We start from the raw sequence: 22,640 nt of genomic DNA, 5'->3' as shown, positions 1-22,640 counted from the left end.
TAGAGTTTTAAAAAAATTAACTATTTAACAAATGAATGGTCTATATGGAGATGCCATAATACATTAGTGTACCATTGAATATGTACTTATTGAACTTTAAACGATAAAATCTTTCATGACCATCTTTCTTGGATAAAAATTTCTCTAACAATTTAATGTTACATTACATAGATATTCTCAAGTTTTTTTTTTTTTTTTTTTTTGTACAATGAATAACTTATCTTGTTATTGTGAAAATAATAATGTAAAAGTTGTACATAACTCACTTGACGTTATATTTATTACTAAAAATAAATAAGTCAATGTCCAGTTTTGTTGTTGAGTAGATAGCAAAATAGATGCCATAAAATTTGTACTATAATCCTTTAATTTTTTTACTTAATAGTGACTGTTCTTTCTTTCTTTTTTTTTTCTTTTTTTTTTCTTTTTCGGTGGTCTTATTACAGTTTCTAAAATGTACAGATTTAATATCACATTATTCCTCTCGCAAAAGGAATAGCAAATCAATATAATACAGAATCAATATTTCAGAATTCTTGTCTTGTAGATAATATCCAACTACGATTAAAGTTAAGGTAGTACTATTTTATTCAGTATTGTTTTCATCTGATTTTATGAATTTTGAAACTAGATTCGCTTTACGTGTTTCTATTTTATCGCTCCACGTGCTTAAATTTAACACTAAACAAGTTTAATCGGCATAATGACTTTCTTACTTGACTTATAAATACTACCTTATCAATTGCAACATATTTATACGCGTATCCTAAGGACAAAACTCGTATATTGTTTATTGTAAATCGCATTACACCTAATAATACAAAGAAAATTAGCTTCAAGTGCACTATTTTTAAAGTATACCAAAGCAGTCTAGCAAGCATACTTTTTGTACTTATTGTTTTAACGAGATTTAGGATTACTTATGTACAATTTTGACTATGTTATATATTGATCAAATATTGATGATTTTGTTAAAATAAAAATATTCTTCCAAAAGAACGTCCCATAACAATGTGCGAGTTTTATGAGTATCGTTGTAATAATTGAAATCAACATTAATAATAAAGTAGATGCTTTGATGACCGCGGGAAGTTGAATATGTTCGTTAAATTCGTTAATTGTTTAAGACTCAAATTCCAAAGATTTTTGACGAGAGAAATTATTTAATGTATACATGCAAAACTAATTTAACTGTATATAATTATACAGTTATATACTTAATTTATCATGGTATAATCTTCAAATACCTAGTGAAAAATAAAAATAAAATTAACAAGAATATAACGTTTAAACTTTGTCTAATGTCCCCACATCTCTATACTTCTTATAACAATAAATTAGAAATATATATATATATATATATTTTCATCGCTTTTTTGTATAATTTTTATAAGAAATTGTATAAACGGCATTCATTTTAATTTAAGTTATTGGGCATATTGAATTATGTTTGCTTTATTAATTTTGATTTCAAACGTATAAAGAAAAATGGTCGTTGACATGTGCTCTAATTACAGTCCCTCTAAAATTTGAATGAAGGATAGCTTAATAAAATATAGCTTAATGTTGAATATTGTATAGTGAAATGTAATATTATAAGCTGTACGCGAAGTTCATGTTATCTTATCGTAAAAAGTAAGTATAACGAATGGACGTTGTAGGAAGTGAATAACGAACGGTAGTATACCTCTTTTTGAAATGTCTTAAAGGTAATCGAATTGAAAATAGAAGAGTAAAAAAAAACAATTTTCATAATAATAGGAATATTATAAGAAATTTATTGCAAATGCTGCAAGGAATGTAAAATTTCATTAGTAATTGTGAAACTTGAAAGCCCATTCGGACACATAAGCTTACCCAACACAATGATATACATATACTAAAGTAAACATTGATAAAAATTAATAAATATAAGCGTAAATGTGAATACTGCATTCTTCTAATATTACAAAACATTATTTTTACTTTGAAAAAGCATTGAATTTTCTTAACAAATACAAATTTTTATTATTATGTCATCGTGCATGCAATAATTATTTTGTTGTCCGATGGATTTTTAGTTGCTCTACATTATGAAATTCAAATATCGTTAAGAAATTTTTTTATTTTTCACTTAAAAAAAAAAAGAAAAAAAGAAGAAAAAAAAACAAATATAAATAGCTATTGTCTTTGCTGTTATAAAGACATATTCGTTAATCCCAATTTTTCTCATACTAAACCGTAATATTAGAATTGATTAGAATTGATTAGAATGTAGCAAGTTGAACTTAGACATTACTAAACATTGCTTTATCATTCGATTAATTTCAATTAATTATATAGTATAAATTAAGTATGTATAGTTTAATCAAATTTCTTACGTAGCGCTATTTTATAAAATAAATATTTTATAAAAATTATAGGCTAAATACTTGTTTCATCACATTATGAATTGGGGAAAAAAAAATTTTTTTGATTTTGTTTGTTTATTTCGTTGTCATTAAATTCATAATATACATATTTTTCTAAAATAGTTTATATCGATGTTGGCGAAATTGATTTGATCAAACTTATATCTTAAATAATTATCATATTGAATACGATTATTTAAATTAAAGAAATTTCATATCTGATAAATAATTATTTATTTCATTGAACAAGTTAATAGAATAAACAATGGCTCGAGTATGGAGAGTATACGTTTTTTTATATGTATATCAAGTCTTAATTCAATTTAACTGGGATAGAGAGGTAAAAATACAAAAATACGTGTAAAAGTTTCATAAATAAGATAAAACTATGTAGGAGATGTTTTAATTTTTTAACTAATGAATGAAAATATCAATTATGCATGTAAATTGGATTATGTGCATATTTTTATGTAATGTTATCTTCGATGTGGATGAAGGGAAAAGCCGTTGACCATATTAAGGAAAACGCGATGGTTCCAATAAGTCTTAAAAAATATTAATTTTCATCGTTTTCATACATAAAAGACAAATAGCGGAAATTATTGTTAAAATTCGATTATGTGGCGGCATATCGCGGCATACCTTAAGTATTAATGAAATATTTATATTATTACAACCGCTCGTGAATAATTATCAATAGAATTCAAATTTTAGAACGAGTTAGAATAGTAAAGGCACTTAATAGATGCTTAAGCCCTCTTCCTTATAAAATCTAATGCAGATACAAACGAGATGAAGGCGAGTGATATAGCCATAACTCGTAAATAATTTTGAGAGAGAGAGAGAGAGAGAGAGAGAGAGAGAGAGAGAGAGACAGAGAGAGAGAGAGAGAGAAGAAGAAAAATATATATATATATATCGTTTTAAAGCACCTGGTAATTCGAGATAATCGGAAATCTAGTCTTTTGTTGTACGAGCGAGAGTGTATAAGGGGCCTATTTACTGAATAACCAACTCTCCGCAACAGCTACGAACGCGCGTGTACAGTGTACTTATATGCAATTGTAGTCGATGTTCGGATTCAGTTGTTGGCGAGTCGCGTAACAGTACGGAGCTTCCTTCTTATTAACGGCCAAAGAAAGCGATACTGTTGTACGTCTCGCCCTCTTTCTCCAACTCTTTTCCTTTTTTTTCTTCCTTTCTTTTTCTCGGTAAGATCACTCGGACATATCTGTCGGTTAATAGGTTAAGAAACCTTATTGTTTCGCTTGCGTTTTCACGCTCGCGATCGTATCACGACGAAATCTAGTGGAGTGCGCGATACACTTTTCATTTTGTTTATTATTTATTAATTAATCGGCGTTACATGTGGATACATTTGACAAATTAATTCGAGTGTGTACATAAATCAAGGAAGTACGTATATGGATTTAATTTTAATAGAGCCCTGTATCCTTTAGACACTAACACAGAAATTGATATGTCGTAGTCGGCCTTTTCAAATTAAACATTTCATGCATTGATAAACGAAAATTGAAGCAACTTGTTGTAAAATATTTTATTTTTTTTTTTTTTTTTTGTCATAATGAATCTCAAGGTTTATCCAAACAGTACTTAAATAAAGCAAAATTTATTTATAGGATGCTGTGTCGTAGATGAACAATATTTATCGTTATTTTCTATCGATGTCTAAGTAATTTAGAAAGATCTTTCCTAAAACGATTGATAATATAATTTTCGGAATTTATCGTGTAATCTATAATATTTAAAATAATCGAGTAATTTGAGTTTGAGAAATAAGTTTTAAAATAGTATTTAACCAATTTTTCTTATGTATACCAAATAACATGAGCAGACATCATAAAACTAATACACGGAACGATAATTTTGTAATCAAATAGCGCGATAGTTCACCTGCAATTCATTACAGAAACTACATTAATATCATAAACTGTAAATTTCGGAATTATTTGTTGTAGATACATCGAACTGAATTTACTAAATATTTTATTCTACTTATTATTATGGCTTAACAACCCATGAATAAAAATCTAACATATAATTAATCTAACATTTAAATTTTTACCGTAGGATTAAATAAACCTTATGTTACACTAACTGTATTTATTTTATAATTCCATACCTTTTAACAAAAAGCACTACTACCAAAGCCCTTAGTTACACTACATCAAACGATAGACAGTGAAAATATATGAATACCAAATAAATACTTTTTCAGTCGGTAAAATTATTAATATTTTTGTAGTATACATGAGTCTACTAATATAAAAGAAATTCAAAAAAAAAAAACTTTTGAAGTGAAAGTAGAAAATATATTGACACCCGGTATGGTGAATTCATTATATTTCGAATCTGGATTTAAATATGAATTAAATTAAACTTTGAACATATTTTTAAATAATGTATATATATTATATCCTCGAGCTTATAATAACTATAATCTGAATTCATATTAAATGTATCAATTAAATTTTCTTAATTTATGTTATTTTCATTAAAAACATATAAAACAAGCTTAACACAATTATACATAACAATTATTGTACAAACGTCGATGCAAAAAATTAAAATTTTCACAATATTTTGATAATATGAATATCGTTGAAAAATAAATTCAGATTGTGCTTAGATTTGGTAGTGCGAGAGAAAAGTAACTTAATCACATTAAACTCATAGTGCAGTTAATTGAAATAAGTTCATTTGTTAATAAATTTAACAAATAATATGCTGTAACATAGCTTCTTTTCAAAATTACAATAACTTTACATATTACTATTATAGAGATATTTAAATTCGTTATTATGCTTATATCGTTTTTTTTATTATTTTTAACAAATTTATTTGCACTAAAGTATAGTTTAAATATTCGCCAAATAACGATATTTCAAATTAAGTGCATGAGGAAAGAATTTTCAGTCAATGTAACTTAAATTATATACATGATGTTTGACATCTACCAATACTTATATATAATTAAAGTATGTAGTTGAGATTTTGTGTGTAAAAAATCTCTGGCATAAATCGTTATTTGATTTTCAATTGAAAATGACATTGCATTTGATTTTATAATTCCTAAAGATGTCCGTGCGATATTTAAAAGCATTCGTCGTTGTAAAGATCCTTTCAATTAATGCCAATACTTTCAAATCTGCAGGATTGACTTCAACTTGAAAATTAGCTTTAAGGAATGCACAAGATAAGATGCGACTAAATAGTAATTCTTTTAAATTCGCAATATCGATTGCGACATATCAATGTTCAATGTCGTAATGAGTTTGAGCGAAATTTCAGCTAGCAGTCGCATAGAGTTTAGCGGAAATCGTTTTAGCGTGCTGCTTCCTTGGCTCCCCAGTCCTGGATTATCGCTACAGATAATATCTCATTATATCCCTCAAGAATCTGTGTGAATTATCAGATATTCCTAGGCCAAAATATAGACACGCATCTGTCTTATCTCTATCTAAAGCACGCCGATGCATGGTCCGAGTCGATGATGTGTCGAGGACTCAGGAGGGATTCGACGTAAGCCCGGCCGCGTTATAAAAACTTTGTACGCCCGCCCAATGGCCATGAGGGCGGGGTGACGTCATTGCGAAAATTGAAAATCAATGAAAATCTCAAAGGTAAAAGTCAAAGCGCAGAATTGAAACTGGAGGGTGCGTCGCTCGTGCAGCGGTCAGGTCGTAAAGTCGAGCCGCTCTCAAATCGACGACAATCGAGACAAACTAAATAATCACCGAGATTATTGTTGTCGACGGCCTCACCAGAGTGAAAGTGACCCGCTCGTATTCTAACGCCGTGCTTTTTATGCCTTTTTTTTTTCTCTCTCTCTCTCTCTCTCTCTCTCTCTCTCTCTCTCTCTCTCTCTCTCTCTCTCTCTCCCGCGCCATCTAGCCTTGAATGTCGACGATTAATGGCCGTTGCTCTCGGGGGCCCCGACCACGCACCACGCGGGCGCGAAAATTATTCGCCCACTCAGCAGCCAAGGATCACGGCGAAACTTTTCTCGCCTAAATCGCTTTTTTCTCCCGCGCAATGCCGGCTCGCGTTAGGTAATGACTAAGAGGTGTTGGATTTCGCGCGATTTGACGAACGGGGCTGTCGACCTCGGCACAATTCCGACTTTCGTGTTTTGTCCTCTCGTGAAAAATTATCGATACGCTCGATTATTGCAACTCGAGTGGTTGGATTTGGTGCAATCCACCTTGTCACTTTGCCTACGGCGATCCAAGGAGTTTTTTTTTTATTTTTTTTTTTTGTGCAATCCACCTTGTCACTTTGCCTACGGCGATCCAAGGAGTTGGATAATTTAATTTTTCAATCTAAATATTTCGCAAGCATATACGATCGAAATCTCGTGCCTACTTTTCTTTTTTTTCTTCTTTTTTTTTTCTTTTTTTTTCTTTTTTATTTTTTTATTTTATTTTTTTATTTTATTTTTTTAAGATCGCTAGCTTCATTTTCTACCGACTTAATGATTTAAACCGATGTTACCGCATTAATGCGATTAATTAATATACATTTGGCCGATTACGTGCTTTTCATCGCTTGGCATTTAGATATGGAGAATCTAAGAGATTCATTATAAATCACTTCAGCGTTCAATATGCAGCAAACTCTCGTTGCGCTTATACTTATTACGTTGATTTGATATTTAGTTGTTGAATACAAGTGATTAGTAATTAATAATGATAATGAATTTAGAATGCTGAGCCAATTTATTCAAAGCTGATGTTATTGAATTTAATCGTTAAAGGACAAGTGTCGAAGGGATTTTTATCACCCTACGGTATGCGCTTTATGTCAATTGTATTTTATCTCGTATAAGTAGGATCCGCTGGACAACATTGTTAAGCTTTTCATCGCTTCATGCTTTTATTCCATGCATTTTCACATCTTTAATTAATCAAGTATTACTTCAATACATGCGACTCTCCGATATCATAAAGAGTTTATTAGTTATTTCTAATTTTGATTCTCATAAACAATTTTAAGATGACTATTTTTTGTAGGCGAAATAATTGTAAAAACCAAAGATGAAATTTTGAATTCGTTAAAAAATAACCAAAATAATTACTTTTGCAATTATCTTATCAGCTTTTCAGTTCGATAGAAAAATTTATCATGTAATTAAGTATTTGCCAATCCGACAAAATTAAGATGTGATTGTTTTCGTCTAAATTACTCGAAAATTTCAATGATAACAAACAATTAAATAATTTTTCCTATCACTTCAATTCTATATTAAGATATATTATACCGACTCTGGTTGCAGATAATTTGCGTACTATACCATTTCTTCACTATGTGATAAAACTCAAGATACGTGTATAACAATTCATAAATATTAACGAACGAATATATTTCATTATTTATACTTTTTAACAATTGCTTTAAACGCACAATTTTAATAGTTACAACTATATAATTATGTAATTATAATTTGTTTATAAATACATTTTCTCTCTCTCTCTCTCTCTCTCTCTCTCTCTCTCACTTTTTACAATCTCGGCTATTTGAGAGTCGATGATTAATTTTAAAAATGTCTCGTTGATAATTACCAATATTAATATTTTATAAAATTAAGTCTTGGAATATTATCTTAAATATTTGAAATGTAAGACAAAAATTGAATGTCATAACTGTTAATTATAAGCCATTTAAAGCGGGTAGCTTTCTTAACACTATTAGTAATATGTAATTTTGACATTATTTATGTTTAACGAAAAAGTAAGCTCGGCAGAACTCCATTTCGTTTTTAGTAATTTTAAGTTATTTACACTTTCTTGGTAATCAATCATAATAAAATACGGGCAAACAAAAAAAAAAAAAAAAAAAAAGAAAGAAAAAATTCTTCCTTTATAATGATTCAACCTGTTTGTACTCTAAAAAAAAATCAGTCAACTTTCTTATTGTAGATGCGAGAATAAAATTATGATAAATTAAAATGATAAATAAAGCAGTAAGTTTTATAACAGCTTCAAACGTGAGATAATGAGTCAAATTATATAAATGTAACATATCTCAAGAGTACATGAAATTGTTTAAAGTGCATTTCACAGTCTATCTTTACTTCTGCGGACATAAAAAAAAAAAAAAAGAATTAATGTAAAGATACAGTTTTATCATCAAATGAAAGAGTTACAATAATCTAAAGCAAGATTTATTATTTTCTGTAAACTGGCGTTTAAATGGTGCTATGTGCTCGAGTATTGATGAAATATGAAATCGAAATTTACGCGATAATAAACACATAGAAGGGAAATAAAGCAAAAAATGAATAACAGTCGAAAGTAGGCTTATCGCTTGCATACGCAACTTTTTAAAAGTAAAAATGTGAAAGTTTTATTCTGTCTGTGATGATCGCAAGAGTCTTCATAAGTGAACTGGGCTCGAAATATTTGAAAGCGCTAACAACTGAATTTCGAAGGTCTCGCAATAGATTAGAAGAAAGAAAGTTTTAGCTGTAAGCTGCCGTGAGCACGAAGCCACGTCTTTGCTTCTCGAGCATATAAGAGGGAAATGAAGAATGCGGTCAATCAAGTTTTATACAGAAGCTACTATATGTTATACTGCACACGGTCCGGCCACTAAACCTAAACTCTGACGTTAACCGTTTTGAGAAACGCCATAGGCTATTTGTGTATTGACATTGGGCCACATTTGCAGGCTTTTTGTTTGGCGTAGAGGGAAACGGAAGGCGCGTGCACCGATCGAATAACTTCAATTTCGAATGAAAGAAATTAATTTTAAATTCAATAGGATTTTCATCTTTATCTTTTTTTGGTTTTTTTTTTTTTTTTTTTTTTTTTTTTTTTTTTTTTTAACATCCCTATAATTAAATAGTACATTAGATTATAATGTTTATAATCTGAGTAAGTAAAATATCTGCGGAAGTTATGTAGCACATATATTTTTTATGGTATAAATAAATTATTAATTTTTAACACGTTGAATAATTTCGAGTGAACAAATGGACACTTTCAGAAATTGTTAAAAAATATTTTAGAAAGTAGAGAGAATAATTTATTGCCTTCTTATACTTATTCTAGTGAACAATCGTGTAGATAGTTGGCATACATTATTTGTTTATTTGGAGTGGTCATGAACTTACGGAAAAAGATGATTCTCTACGAGAAAACTAAATAGATCACAATCTAATTTCCCTTTTAATGGAAAACTTTTTTTTTTTTTTTTTTTTTTTTCAACCTCTTACATAGACTTTCTATTGTTCAATCTTTTCCCTTATTCAATTTTACAGCACTTGATTTAATCGGATGTTAGTATATTGCCAACGTCTTCTCGCACTTTGATTATTTATTTTTAATTTTGTGTAATATAAAATAAGCTTTATTTATTTTTATGGTAATTTATGATTGGCAATCAATTTACTAAGTGCACAATTAGAATTTAAACATTATTGAAGGGACTTGATATGAATCCAGATTTAATGGTTAAAATAGTACTGTAATTAAATATTTGGTAGACTCTTCTAGTTGGCTCTTGATGCCTGAAAGTGGAACACAGACATTCTCAATTACTTAAATTTTATTCGTAATAAAAACGATTTTGCAATAAAATTATATTTTATGAAGAAATTATTTGAACTAAAGTCATTCGGAAATCTATCGTTATTAAAACTTGATACGTATATTGGTAGTCTAATAATTAATATAAAGCAATAATAAAAATTGATAATGATGGTAAAATATCTTATTTCTTAAAGCACTTGAACTATTGATTTTCATATTCAATTTTTCACGCCTTACGAGCTACGTTAAGGACTACCGAAACGCTACGGGAAAATAATTCGTAGCGGTTTTTCGTAACGCGTTTGCTAGGTCATAAGGTGAAATTAAAAATAGAAAGTGGAATTATAAGTGCAAAAGCTATCTGTATGCATAAAATTGTATAAAAAAAATTTCATATTATCAATTACAAATTCGAATTAACAAAATAATAATCAATCATATTAATTAAAAAATCGTTTTCATTTTAATTCTTATCACCGCAACAGGAATGGACAAAGATAAAACAAATTGCTCTTTTCTTACTTCTTAAAAAGAGAATAAATATGCAATGATGAATGATAACGAATTATTCGAATGATTAAAACAAATTAGCAAACGACAAAGTATTTATCTTTATACGTATGGCCATAGATGCTGAATTTTAATAAATAAATATAATTTTCTTTTATATCCTAGGGTATGTATATATTGAATAATATACAATACTATGACTCTTATAAAGAAAAATAACCTTAGCTCTTCTCGATCTCTCATAAAAAACTAAAATTTCATCTCATGAACTGAAAATGCAAACTTTTACCTTATTTAATTTTGTGTACGATTACTTTAATCTGATTTGAATGCAAAATTTTAACGTCATTATTTTTCACACAAAATAGAAATAATTTGAATTTTTCTTCCTCACAATTATTTGCATGTTAACTATTAGTTGATTATGATTATATATACATTCTTCAAACATATTCGTCGAAAATGTAGAAAAATTCGTCGAATTATTTCAGCTTTAGTGTTGAAAAAGATACTTAGGAAACCTTCAACATTCATTAAAGTTCTCTTTGATTTTCGTACAAATTAAATTACAAATGAAGTATGAAAAAACATATTGACTTATTATTCTCCGTAAATATGTTATTGATTTAAATTCTTTAAAATTATAATTGGTGCAAAAAATCTTTGAGAATTAATTTATATATTAACCATGAAATCTATCATAAGAATAAGATGATGAAATCCACAGTGAAGTCGTAATTTATGTTAAAATGATTCTTTAAATTCAAAAATCAAACAATATATGCATCATTGTGACAAATTTATTATATTATTATATACAAATTACAGATATGGAAAATGAGTTTTCTTTCTTAATATGTTAATTTTCTAATTAATCGCTTTCTATATTTAATTCATTTGCAATACTAAATTATACTAAAGTAAAAAATAAAAAAAAAAATATGTAAATCTACGTTGCCTTAAAAATAATTTATATATTTATAAATTCTTACTGTAATCTTTTAATAATTTTAATGATCAGTTAATAAATTAACATAATAATCTTCGCATCTCCATAATACAATTGTTCAATTAAAACAATTAACAATTATAGTCACAACGACAAAGTATTTGTCATGTTCATTGAGTTGTTTGATTGTTCTTATTATTGTTACAATCATTGAGAATCACACTTTTGCCTAGTTAAATAATTAGAAAAATATGCTAAGATAAATAAGGAAGCTTGTTGAAAAGTTATTTGCAGAAGTTATAGTATTTTAAGCACTAACGTGTTGTCAGGATTATTTAGAAGTGTAAATGGAATCATTTGATATAAATATTCTCGCCCTTTAGTACGCAATTTTATTACCACTATATGAGTTCTATATATGATTAAGGTTAAATAACTTTTGCTTACATCATTACCTGTTACATATATAACAAAGAAAGTGGCATAAATATGAAATACAAAATTTTATTTAATTAAGTAAGTAGTAAATGAAGGAATGAAATTTGACATTAACACTTACACATCATTCGTCGACAATAAATTTCAGTAATAAATATGCATCATTAATTGTGCCAAATATAAATTAATTAATTGTTTATAAAGGATGACAATGCCCCACGATGATTTTTACATGTATCTATTAAAATATTCATGAACCTCCCACCTGTCTCTTACCAATCTATTACTTGGCTTTTCTTTTAAGTTCCATATAATTTTATGCACATATACAATAAATTAAAAAAAAAAAACAAAATTATATCTTACGTTTGTATATAATAATGACATCACAGATATTGCGACTCCAAATATAATTATAACACAATGGTATATATTACCTAATTATTAAAAATTGGATTAAAAAGATCTATTGTAACTAATGGTGAGAAAGTAAGTTGAAATGTTAATTTATTATTAGAATGAAGAAGTACATTCGAAATAATACAAGTTTACTCTAAAAAAAGCACAATATCATTCTCATGAATTTTTTTATACCCTTTTTTTATTTTTTATAGCCTTTTTCTAAAGAAATAATGCGCATCTTACACGCGTAATTTTAATTGTTTTAACTACTCCTATTTCTAGGACAACAATACTTTTAAAGCTATAATATATAGTCGTGTAATAATTTTTTTACTATATATATCTGATACATTTGACAGTTTATATTTTATATTGTAAAATAGAATATAATTTAAATTTATAGAATCATTAACTGAATTCTATGTAATATGCAACAAGTATGCGAGAAATTTTATACAATCGATTATGTAAATTGCCTTGTTGTTTGTAAAGGATTTTACTTCATGTTCATAAAATAAATATTAAATTTAAATAACAATTATCAAGCAACATGAATAAAATCGTAAGTAAATTTTATTGTACTCTTCGTAATTGTCAATCGAAGAAAAGAAAATAATTTCAAGATCGAATACCGTCTTATGAGCAATAAGTTTTGCCTTTCATTATCTATTTGACGCATTTAAATTTATGCCAATCTATACAAAAATTAATTAAACATTTATTAAACACTGCATTCTCACATATAATTTATAGAAGTTATGATTTACATTTCTAACAAAGAGTGTGAGATGTTTAATTGAAAGTAGAGCAGAGCTTAAAAATAAATATTTTATACTTAAACATTAATTTTAAGCATTTAAATATTAATCTTTTTCAAAATTGGTTTACAATTATTACCTGATCCTCTTCAGCGACAGGTAAATGTAAAAACAAATTTATTAATAGATATATCTTTAAGAAGTAAGCATTTATCCCTTCAAACAAAAGATAATTAACTAATAGCTCAATAATATTTTGAATACAGCAATATTGGAATCGTTAGAATTATCGTATTGAAAATGTACGATTTAGAAAAATGCATTGAAACGAAGATACAAATAATTCACGAGGTTAGAATTATTTATGGGAGAAAAAAAAATTGTCATTTACATGTATGTAAAACTGAAATTTTAAACGCATTTTTTTAAATTTTAAATGTTTTTTCACTTAAAAATTTTAGTGTGTATATAGAGTTATCTATTAGTATTCACATGTTATATTTGTATACCTTGTTTTATAACATTTATAAAAAATTTATAATTCTATAATGATTCTGTAAATAAATTACATATTTTTTTTTTAATTCAAAATATATGCTAAGACAAATTTTTACTTTAAATATTCGGCAAAATAAAAGAAAAATCTTTAGTCCATGTGTACCTAAGCTTAAATAAATTGCTTATGTATTTTAGTTAAAGCACATTAAAATCAGTGACGAAAGACAATAGTTAAAAAGAATTCTGTTTTACAAACTTTTAAATAACCAAACTGATGAAACTGAAATAAAAAGTAAATTTATCTACTTGCATTTGTTAACGGCATTGTTTTTGACGATTTGTTAAGAAATAATAAAATAAATCTACAAGTTAAACAGATTGTTTAATAAAATTGTAAAATTATCGATTTACTTGTTATAAATATGTAGTTGAGTAAGTATTATTGAGCAGCTTTTGTTTATTACACTAGTTGGATGAATTACATTTGATAATAATCAAAACTAAATGAACAATTTAAAAACTCGTTGGTATATAAAAGCCCTTTTGTGCATCAATTTCGCCGAGAATAATAGTATGGTATGGTATAGAGAGAGAGAGAGAGAGAGAGAGAGAGAGAGAGAGAGAGAGAGAGAGAGACACAAAGAGTTACTATAGTTGTTAATATCGAATTGCAGATACAAAGTTGGTTCTCAAAACTCCTGTAAATTAATCGTGTGTCGTAATTAAATTAATTGATAAATGATAAAGATAAATGTGTCGTTCGTTTGTTCATTTTACAGAGGCCTGACAAAGATCGAAAAATATGTCTGCGAAGGCGATTCGTGAGGCAACAGGCAAAGAGCTGTTAAACCGCAAACTTGTCGCCGACGCAGCCAAGTGCCTCTTCGTCACCATCACCGAATCAACCAATTGGACACAAGTTGTCGATGAGAATCCCTGGCTCACTAAGACGCAGCTGGTCGTCAAGCCCGATCAGCTGATTAAGCGCAGGGCAAAGCTCGGCCTGATAAAGGTAAACGTCGACCTGGACGAGTGCAAGCAATGGATTGCCGAGCGCATGAACAAGGAGAAGCATATCGGCAAGACCTACGGGAAGCTCAAGACCTTCATCATCGAACCCTTCATACACCATACACCCGTTAGTCACATTCTTATGTTATTCCTATCAATTACTATTATACCATAATTTTCAATTCTTATCACTTTTATTACGCAATGAACAAATTAAAATGGCCCGACACTTGTGCCATCCAACCGAGCCAATAGCCAGTTTTAATGGTAAAATATGCATTCTAAATGTCGTATCAATAATTCATACAATTATATAATGTCTAGTAATATAGCTTGATATTATTATCTACCAAATGATACAAGTAAAAACGTCTTTTACATGTAATTAAACATGAATTACGATATCTACTTAAAAAAAAAAAAAAAAGTATTGCAGCACTTATTAAGCATTAATTGTAGTATTGCGAAAAAAATTATTTTTATTTCAAAGCATTATATTAATTGGGTATTATTAAAGATCGTTAATGATAATGAGAGTTAATATTTACTCGTATTTGTTGAAATACAATGCTTTTATATGTCGTTGTTATCTATAAAGACTGTATAATGAGAACGCTAATATACATCGCAGTCTCGATAATACAAAAATCTTGCCAACTTTCAATCGGGATCATACGCAACACACAAAGTACTGAAATTGTTTCAAGAAATGCACTATCCTATCAATTCAAGCCTCAACTAGCACCTAACTTATAAATAATTATAATTTAAATTCCAGAATAAGTGTGTGTGTGTGTGTGTTTTTTTTTTTTTTTTTTTTTTTTTTTTTTTTTTTTTTTTTTTCTGCAAAAGCTAAAACATTAATAATAATGTTAATTCATTCATGGATGTTACGTATAAAATTTTATTTATTCTAATATTATAGTTGTGTCAAATTTTGTTAGAGCCTCGAAAAATTTTTTATTCTCATTTTCGAGAACATAATTGGATTTATTGAAGACAATTGGTAATATAATGGTATACTTGAATACAACGGTAGTAGATGATTATGATGAATTGTAAAGTAGTAAATGGATATTGAAACTTTTAATGCATTTATACTTTAGAAAGATTAATTAAATCGTCGTACTTTTATATTATTTAGAATGAAATTTTTTATTAAAAAAAAAAAAAAGACTTATTATTAGTTTAAACGAATTTAATATATTTTTGCGTAGTTCGTATTAATGTTTGAAAATTAACATTTTTATTTTTTATTCCTAAAAATCAGACGTCATTGTACAATATTATTCATATATTAGTATAAGTCAGTGAATGAATTATTTTTCATAATAGTTATCAGATTAATTACACTAATGATATTCTTGAATACAAGTACTTCGTATAAAGCATCTCTAATACTTTAACTTTGTTAATCTTCGTCAATCAAACGATATTATTCGTATATTAAAAACACATTACGTGCTGAAAGACTTGTATAATATTGCATAATATTATGATATTACGCGAGAGTTTGTAATGCTTAAGCGATTCGTTTAAAATTATTAAAAAATGATTTTATTAAAAAAAAAAGAACAATAATAATAGAATCAAGAAGTGAACGATGCGTGATTAAATGTATTTTAGCCTAATATAAGTAAGTCGTATCGCGAGTAGTCATGAAAATTTTATTCTAAATTTACGAATGATTGCTGCTTATCATAATTTTGAAATAACAACTCAACTATAGCTATAACAAGGCAGATGAAAGACCTCTGAAATATAGAAATATTTGATAATTAATATAAGTAAAAGGCGAATTTCAATACATGTTTTTAACATCAATTACTTATTACGACATTTTAAATTAAACGAAATATAAGAAAAAAATTAATAGTGCTTAAGGATAAATAAGGCAATTAACAAAATATTCACGTTTAAGATTTAATGCAAAATTTAATATATTTTAATAACGAAATAACGAAATTGTAATTTCGAAAAGTATGATATACACATTTTGAGATAAAACATTTATAACTCTGGAAGAAGACAAAATATGCATCGATATGCAATTCATATACATATTAAATAAATTTGATTATACATATATTTAAATTCAGCACAATTGTGTTACAATTAGGCTTGCAATATCGTAATATTTCTTCGTGATATTTAAATATATAAAACAAAAAAAAAAAACAAAAAAAAAAAACAAAAAAAAAAATTCAATTAGAAGATAATAATTATTTTCACTTATAATACATTTTAATTCCTAAAATTATGTTTATTCATTATTTCAGGAGGAAGAAGCGTACGTTTGTATTTTCTCACACAGATCAGCGGATACGATACTATTTCATCATAAAGGTGGTATTGATATTGGTGATGTAGATGCCAAAGCCTTAAAACTTGAAGTTCCTGTTGATTCGGAAGTTCCAAGCACTACAATTATTACGGATAGGTTACTATTGCACATAGCCAATGAGAAAAAACAGTAAGTCTTAATTAGTAAAAAAAAAAAAAAAAATTAATTTTTGCTAATTCAATAATATTTTGAAAAAAAAAAGGATAATTCGTTTATTTTAAATTTCAGTAAAAGCAATCGCCTTTACCGTAATAATACTCAAGTTGGGTGTTTTTTCGGTAATAGTAAAACGTGACTTTGTTTTAAAATTGTAATCGATTTAGACGTTTGACAACTCGATAAATCTGTCTTAAGTCAAGATCGCGATTTATTAATGTCATTAATATTTCAAAGATATTGTGTCAGCGAGCACTTTCTGTTGATTATTTAATGACTTTATTCCAACAGTACAAGCGATATGTAAAACATAATGAATCCAACATGTAATTCAATATTGCTTATTGCAGAATGTTAGCTAACTTCATCCAGGCACTGTACAAATTGTACGTCGATTTATATTTCACCTACTTGGAAATCAATCCATTGGTTGTCACTGAGAAAACCATTTATATTTTGGATCTTGCTGCGAAATTGGACACAACGGCAGATTTTATTTGTCGACCAGATTGGGGTGAAATCGATTATCCGCCTCCCTTTGGCAGAGATGCCTACCCGGAGGAAGCCTACATCGCAGATTTAGATTCTAAATCTGGTGCCAGTTTAAAATTGACGATTCTTAATCCTAATGGTAGAATATGGACAATGGTTGCTGGTGGAGGTTAGTAAATATTTAATCAACGTTTCGTAGCTATTGATTGTCATTGAAATATGATGAATTACTTAAGCAATTGTATTACTTTAAGCAATTCTGTAGAATACCATCATAAATAGGTCGACCTTATAAATTCTTTCGAATAATAAAAATTTATTACGATTAATACTGTCATAATTCTGAAAAAATAAAGTTTTACCATTATGTTTGTATCAGCTAACATTTCATTCTATCGTAAAGAGATTTGGTAGCGAAACGTAACCAAAAAATAATATTGATAATAAATTTCCGTTACACTTTATCGTTAAATAATTATATATTCGAGTTGGTCTTACGCTAATGTTAAAAGAACCGCATATAAAAAAACTATGCGTTTATTCATAATTATTTGCTAAATATTAATTTATATTACAAATTAAAATTACCATACACTGTTCATGATTTTTATAGGAGCTTCAGTCATTTATTCCGATACAATTTGTGATTTGGGTGGCGCATCGGAATTAGCTAATTATGGAGAATACTCGGGAGCGCCCAGTGAACAACAAACTTATGAATATGCCAAAACTATATTAAGTCTAATGACGAAGGAAAAGCATCCCGAAGGAAAGGTTCTTATTATTGGCGGAGGAATTGCGAATTTTACTAATGTAGCAGCTACGTTTAAAGGAATTGTTAAAGCTCTTCAACAATATCAATCGAAATTAGTCGAACATGATATTAAAATATTTGTAAGAAGAGCTGGACCAAATTATCAAGAGGGCTTAAGGTTAATTAATAACTTCATAAATATTAATTAGCTATTAAAAGAAGACATTTTCTTTTCTTAATATTTAACATACTTAAAAGATTATTATATGGGTAATAATACTAGAGAAAGTGGTATTTAATGAACAAAAAATTTCACATTTCATAATGAATTTTATAAGTCATTTAACATTTAATTTTCAACATTATTACTCCTTATTATCGTTAAGAATTTTCAATAATTCAGTTATAGAAACATGTAATTTTTTGCCTTTATTGCTCTCTAATTTTTAGTTTCATTATTCAAGCTTGAATTCATTGAGTTTCAAATAAATTTTTCCATGGCATATCGAATGTTTCATATTGAAAAAAAAAAATTATCCTTCACTTTATTACTTTCTATTGAATGTGCAAGCTTTTAAACACGCAGCATTAACATATTATTGCCACATAATTCACACAAACAATCTGACGCTTGTACTTGTAACTTTGATAAATGGATGATCGTATTTTACTCGCAGGATAATTCGTGAAGTTGGTAAACGCCTTCAGATTCCTGTTCACGTCTTCGGCCCGGAAACTCACATGACTGCAATTTGCGCGATGGCTATGGGCAAAAAGCCTATTCCCGATCCAGAGGCTCAAGAGTTTTCAACGGCAAACTTTTTACTACCTTCGGGCCAGGACGTCGGCCCATCTGTGCCGCCGTCTGGCTCGACAACACCATCTTCTCCAACGAAGCAGCCACGCGTACAAAAGAGCGATTCCACGGATTCGCTATTTAAGCCACTATTCAGCAGCAAGACAAAGTCGATCATTTGGGGAATGCAAGCGCGCGCTGTTCAGAGTATGTTGGACTTCGATTTTGTGTGTCGAAGGAACGAGCCATCTGTCGTCGCAGTCGTTTATCCCTTCACCGGTGATCACAAACAAAAATTCTACTGGGGTCACAAGGAGGTATATCCTCTAATACTAAACTATTGCTTTCAATTCCTTCCCATCAAATTCAAACTATTCCTAAAATAAAAGAGCAAATAAATCAGAGCATTTAAAATCATATTATTTCATGTGTATTAAATTCCAGTAATACATCTCGCGACAATAATGACCGACAATAATGAAAAAAGAAAGAATAAATAAAAGTAACCGTTAAAAAAGTACTACCACTTAAAATAGAAACAACCATAAACAAAGAAATATTTATCATTTTCAATATTTACCACATAGGTACTGATACCTACGTACAAGTATATAAAGGATGCAATGACGAAACATCCGGACGCGGATGTGATGATCACTTTTGCCTCATTGCGGTCAGCATACGATAGTGCCATCGAAACCTTAGAATTTCCCCAAATTAAGACAATCGCCATCATAGCAGAAGGCATTCCTGAAAACATGACGAGGAAATTAATATTGAGAGCACATGAAAAGAATGTGACGATCATTGGGCCAGCGACAGTTGGTGGCGTTAAACCCGGATGCTTCAAGATCGGCAACACAGGAGGCATGATGGACAACATACTGCATAGTAAATTATACAGGCCAGGTAGTGTGGCATACGTCTCACGATCCGGCGGCATGTCCAATGAGCTCAACAACATTATCTCAAAAGGTTGGAATCGGCCATTTATCATTACCTTTAAGATGCCTTTAAGATGTCTTGCCATACATAATGTTTAATGGACATTTAATCGATTATTTATTGGCGATTAATAAGCGACGATAAAGCAACCAAAATGATAAATGTTTGCTAACATTAATATAATAAATATAGTAGTTCGAATAAGGCTAGTTGTTAAAGTGTTGTCATAATGTTGTCGTAAACTGTAACTTGTAATTATATTGTCTTGTGAATGCAATGTACGCCAAACGTTACATTTGTATGATATTAAGATGAAGTAGAGATTATTGCCTAATCAGTCAAGTATTTGCAGCGTCGAATGGAGTGTTCGAGGGTGTGGCCATAGGCGGTGACCGATATCCGGGCACGACATTCCTAGATCACATAATGCGCTATCAGAACGATCCCGATGCGAAGATTATAATCCTGTTGGGCGAAGTCGGCGGAGTGGAGGAGTACGACGTCTGCGAGGCTCTGACATCGGGTCGGATCACTAAGCCCCTGGTTGCTTGGTGCATCGGCACCTGCGCGAGTATGTTCAACTCGGAAGTGCAATTTGGCCATGCTGGCTCGATCGCCAATACGGACCTTGAGACCGCGGTATCGAAGAACAAGGCGCTCAAGGCCGCTGGAGCCTACGTACCCAACAGCTTCGACAACCTCGGAGATCTTATACATTCGGTGTACGATCAGCTCGTCAAAGACGGTATAATCGTATCGGAGCTCGAGCTACCACCTCCCACAGTCCCTATGGATTACAGTTGGGCGAGGGTACGTTGACCATTTATTTTTCCGACTCCCCCGACATTTGCCAATTAAATAATGATCGTGCATAAGGTTATCGATACAACCTATGCTCGTGAAAGTTGAAAAACGTTGTTTATCACGGTTTCTTCTGGCTAAGCGATAGGATACGCGTTCATCTATTATAGGGTTTTTCTAACGTAGATTATTGGCAACGCGCATTTCAGGAACTGGGACTGATTCGCAAGCCAGCGTCGTTTATGACGTCGATTTGTGACGAGCGGGGCCAGGAGCTGCTGTATGCCGGTATGCCGGTAACCGAGGTTCTCAAGCAGAACGTAGGTATTGGCGGCGTTGTCTCCTTACTTTGGTTCCAACGATGCCTGCCCGCGCTCTATTGCAAGTTCTTGGAGATGTCGTTGATGCTGACGGCCGACCACGGGCCAGCGGTTTCCGGAGCACACAATACAATTGTTTGCGCCAGAGCTGGCAAGGACCTCGTCAGTTCTCTCGTATCTGGATTGTTGACAATCGTAAGTTGCTTTGTTTTTATAATATAAGAAGTGAACGATTGTTGGCTTATCCCGTTCATTCGATCACATCAACTCTTGCCGATTTTATTATCGAGAGAGTCGTTGGCCTTAAGCGGCTTCGTTAATTGCTTGCAAATAAAGTTTCAAAATATTATTATTTACAATCGACCTAATGAAGCAATTACAACGAATTAGGTATAATTCTTTTAACTTTAATCGCTAGTTGTACGCTAAGAGTTAAATGAAATATCGACTTTTCAATTAAATTAATCGTTAAAACCAATCGAATTCTGTCTTATTATAAATTGCTACAATATATTATTTTATATGACTAACAAGTTCGTTTTAAACGTATGAGAAGCAAAAGTTTATCAATTTTTCAAAATAAATATGCTAAAAAGTGTAAAAGATAATGCCCAAGTATCTCGGCATTCATATTAAAATTTAATTTTAAAGAGAGAGAGAGAGAGAGAGAGAGAGAGAGAGACACACACACAAATCGATTATATGGAATATTTAAATACGAATTTGAACTCTGTAATTAATATCAATGTATTTAAATCCAAAAGTGCCATTAATGAATTAATTATCACGCCAGGGTGATCGTTTTGGTGGAGCTTTGGACGGCGCAGCACGAATGTTCTCGGAAGCATACGACACGGGTCTCCATCCTCAAGAATTCGTCAATAATACTCGTAAAAAGGGTAAACTGATTATGGGCATTGGTCACCGAGTAAAATCAATTAACAATCCCGACATGAGAGTTAAACTAATAAAGGAATATGTTATGAAGAATTTCCCTACAAAGCCACTGGTCGAGTACGCGCTTCAAGTTGAAAAAATAACTACGACTAAGAAACCTAATCTTATACTTAACGTCGATGGAATTATCGCTTGTGCCTTTGTCGATATGCTCAGAAATAGCGGAAGCTTCACGAGGGAAGAAGCACAAGAATACATTGAAATTGGAGCGATAAACAGCCTCTTTGTTCTTGGACGAAGTATAGGCTTTATTGGTAAGTTGAACGATTTTCCTCGCCATTATTACTTATGTTGGCAAAGCATTAACGATAAGCCGTAAATTTACATTTATAATGAAAATTATATAAATTTCAAGGTCATTATATGGATCAAAGAAGGTTAAAACAAGGCCTCTACCGCCATCCTTGGGATGATATCTCTTATGTTCTACCAGAACAGTACAATTGAGCAATCGTGCTGCTTCATTGCTATCGATGTCCATCGTAATCGTGTATCAATTAGAAATGAATCTCTACGTCATAATAATATTAAATAATGAAAAATAGACAAGATGCTTAGACAAGAGC

At 29.9% G+C, this 22,640-nt stretch overlaps 1 protein-coding gene across 1 annotated transcript; it reads left to right on the top strand.

The window, feature by feature from the left end:
- The first annotated feature begins 3,462 nt into the window (after positions 1-3,462).
- Positions 3,463-22,612, top strand: ATPCL (ATP-citrate synthase). The gene is made up of 11 exons (XM_011498445.1): positions 3,463-3,806; positions 14,278-14,636; positions 16,789-16,982; positions 17,360-17,670; positions 18,115-18,433; positions 18,933-19,368; positions 19,639-20,026; positions 20,349-20,806; positions 21,007-21,312; positions 21,911-22,328; positions 22,430-22,612. Exons 2-11 carry the CDS (start codon positions 14,301-14,303, stop codon positions 22,519-22,521), a joined length of 3,258 nt encoding a protein of 1,085 aa, XP_011496747.1. The 5' UTR covers positions 3,463-3,806; positions 14,278-14,300; the 3' UTR covers positions 22,522-22,612.
- Positions 22,613-22,640: the final 28 nt, after the last annotated feature.

This window comes from Ceratosolen solmsi, unplaced genomic scaffold, assembly GCF_000503995.2.
Source record: "Ceratosolen solmsi marchali unplaced genomic scaffold, CerSol_1.0 scaffold30, whole genome shotgun sequence".
Lineage (NCBI taxonomy): Eukaryota > Metazoa > Arthropoda > Insecta > Hymenoptera > Agaonidae > Ceratosolen > Ceratosolen solmsi.
The sequence above is the reverse complement of the archived record's forward strand: the minus strand, read 5'-3'. Positions and strand labels throughout refer to the sequence as shown.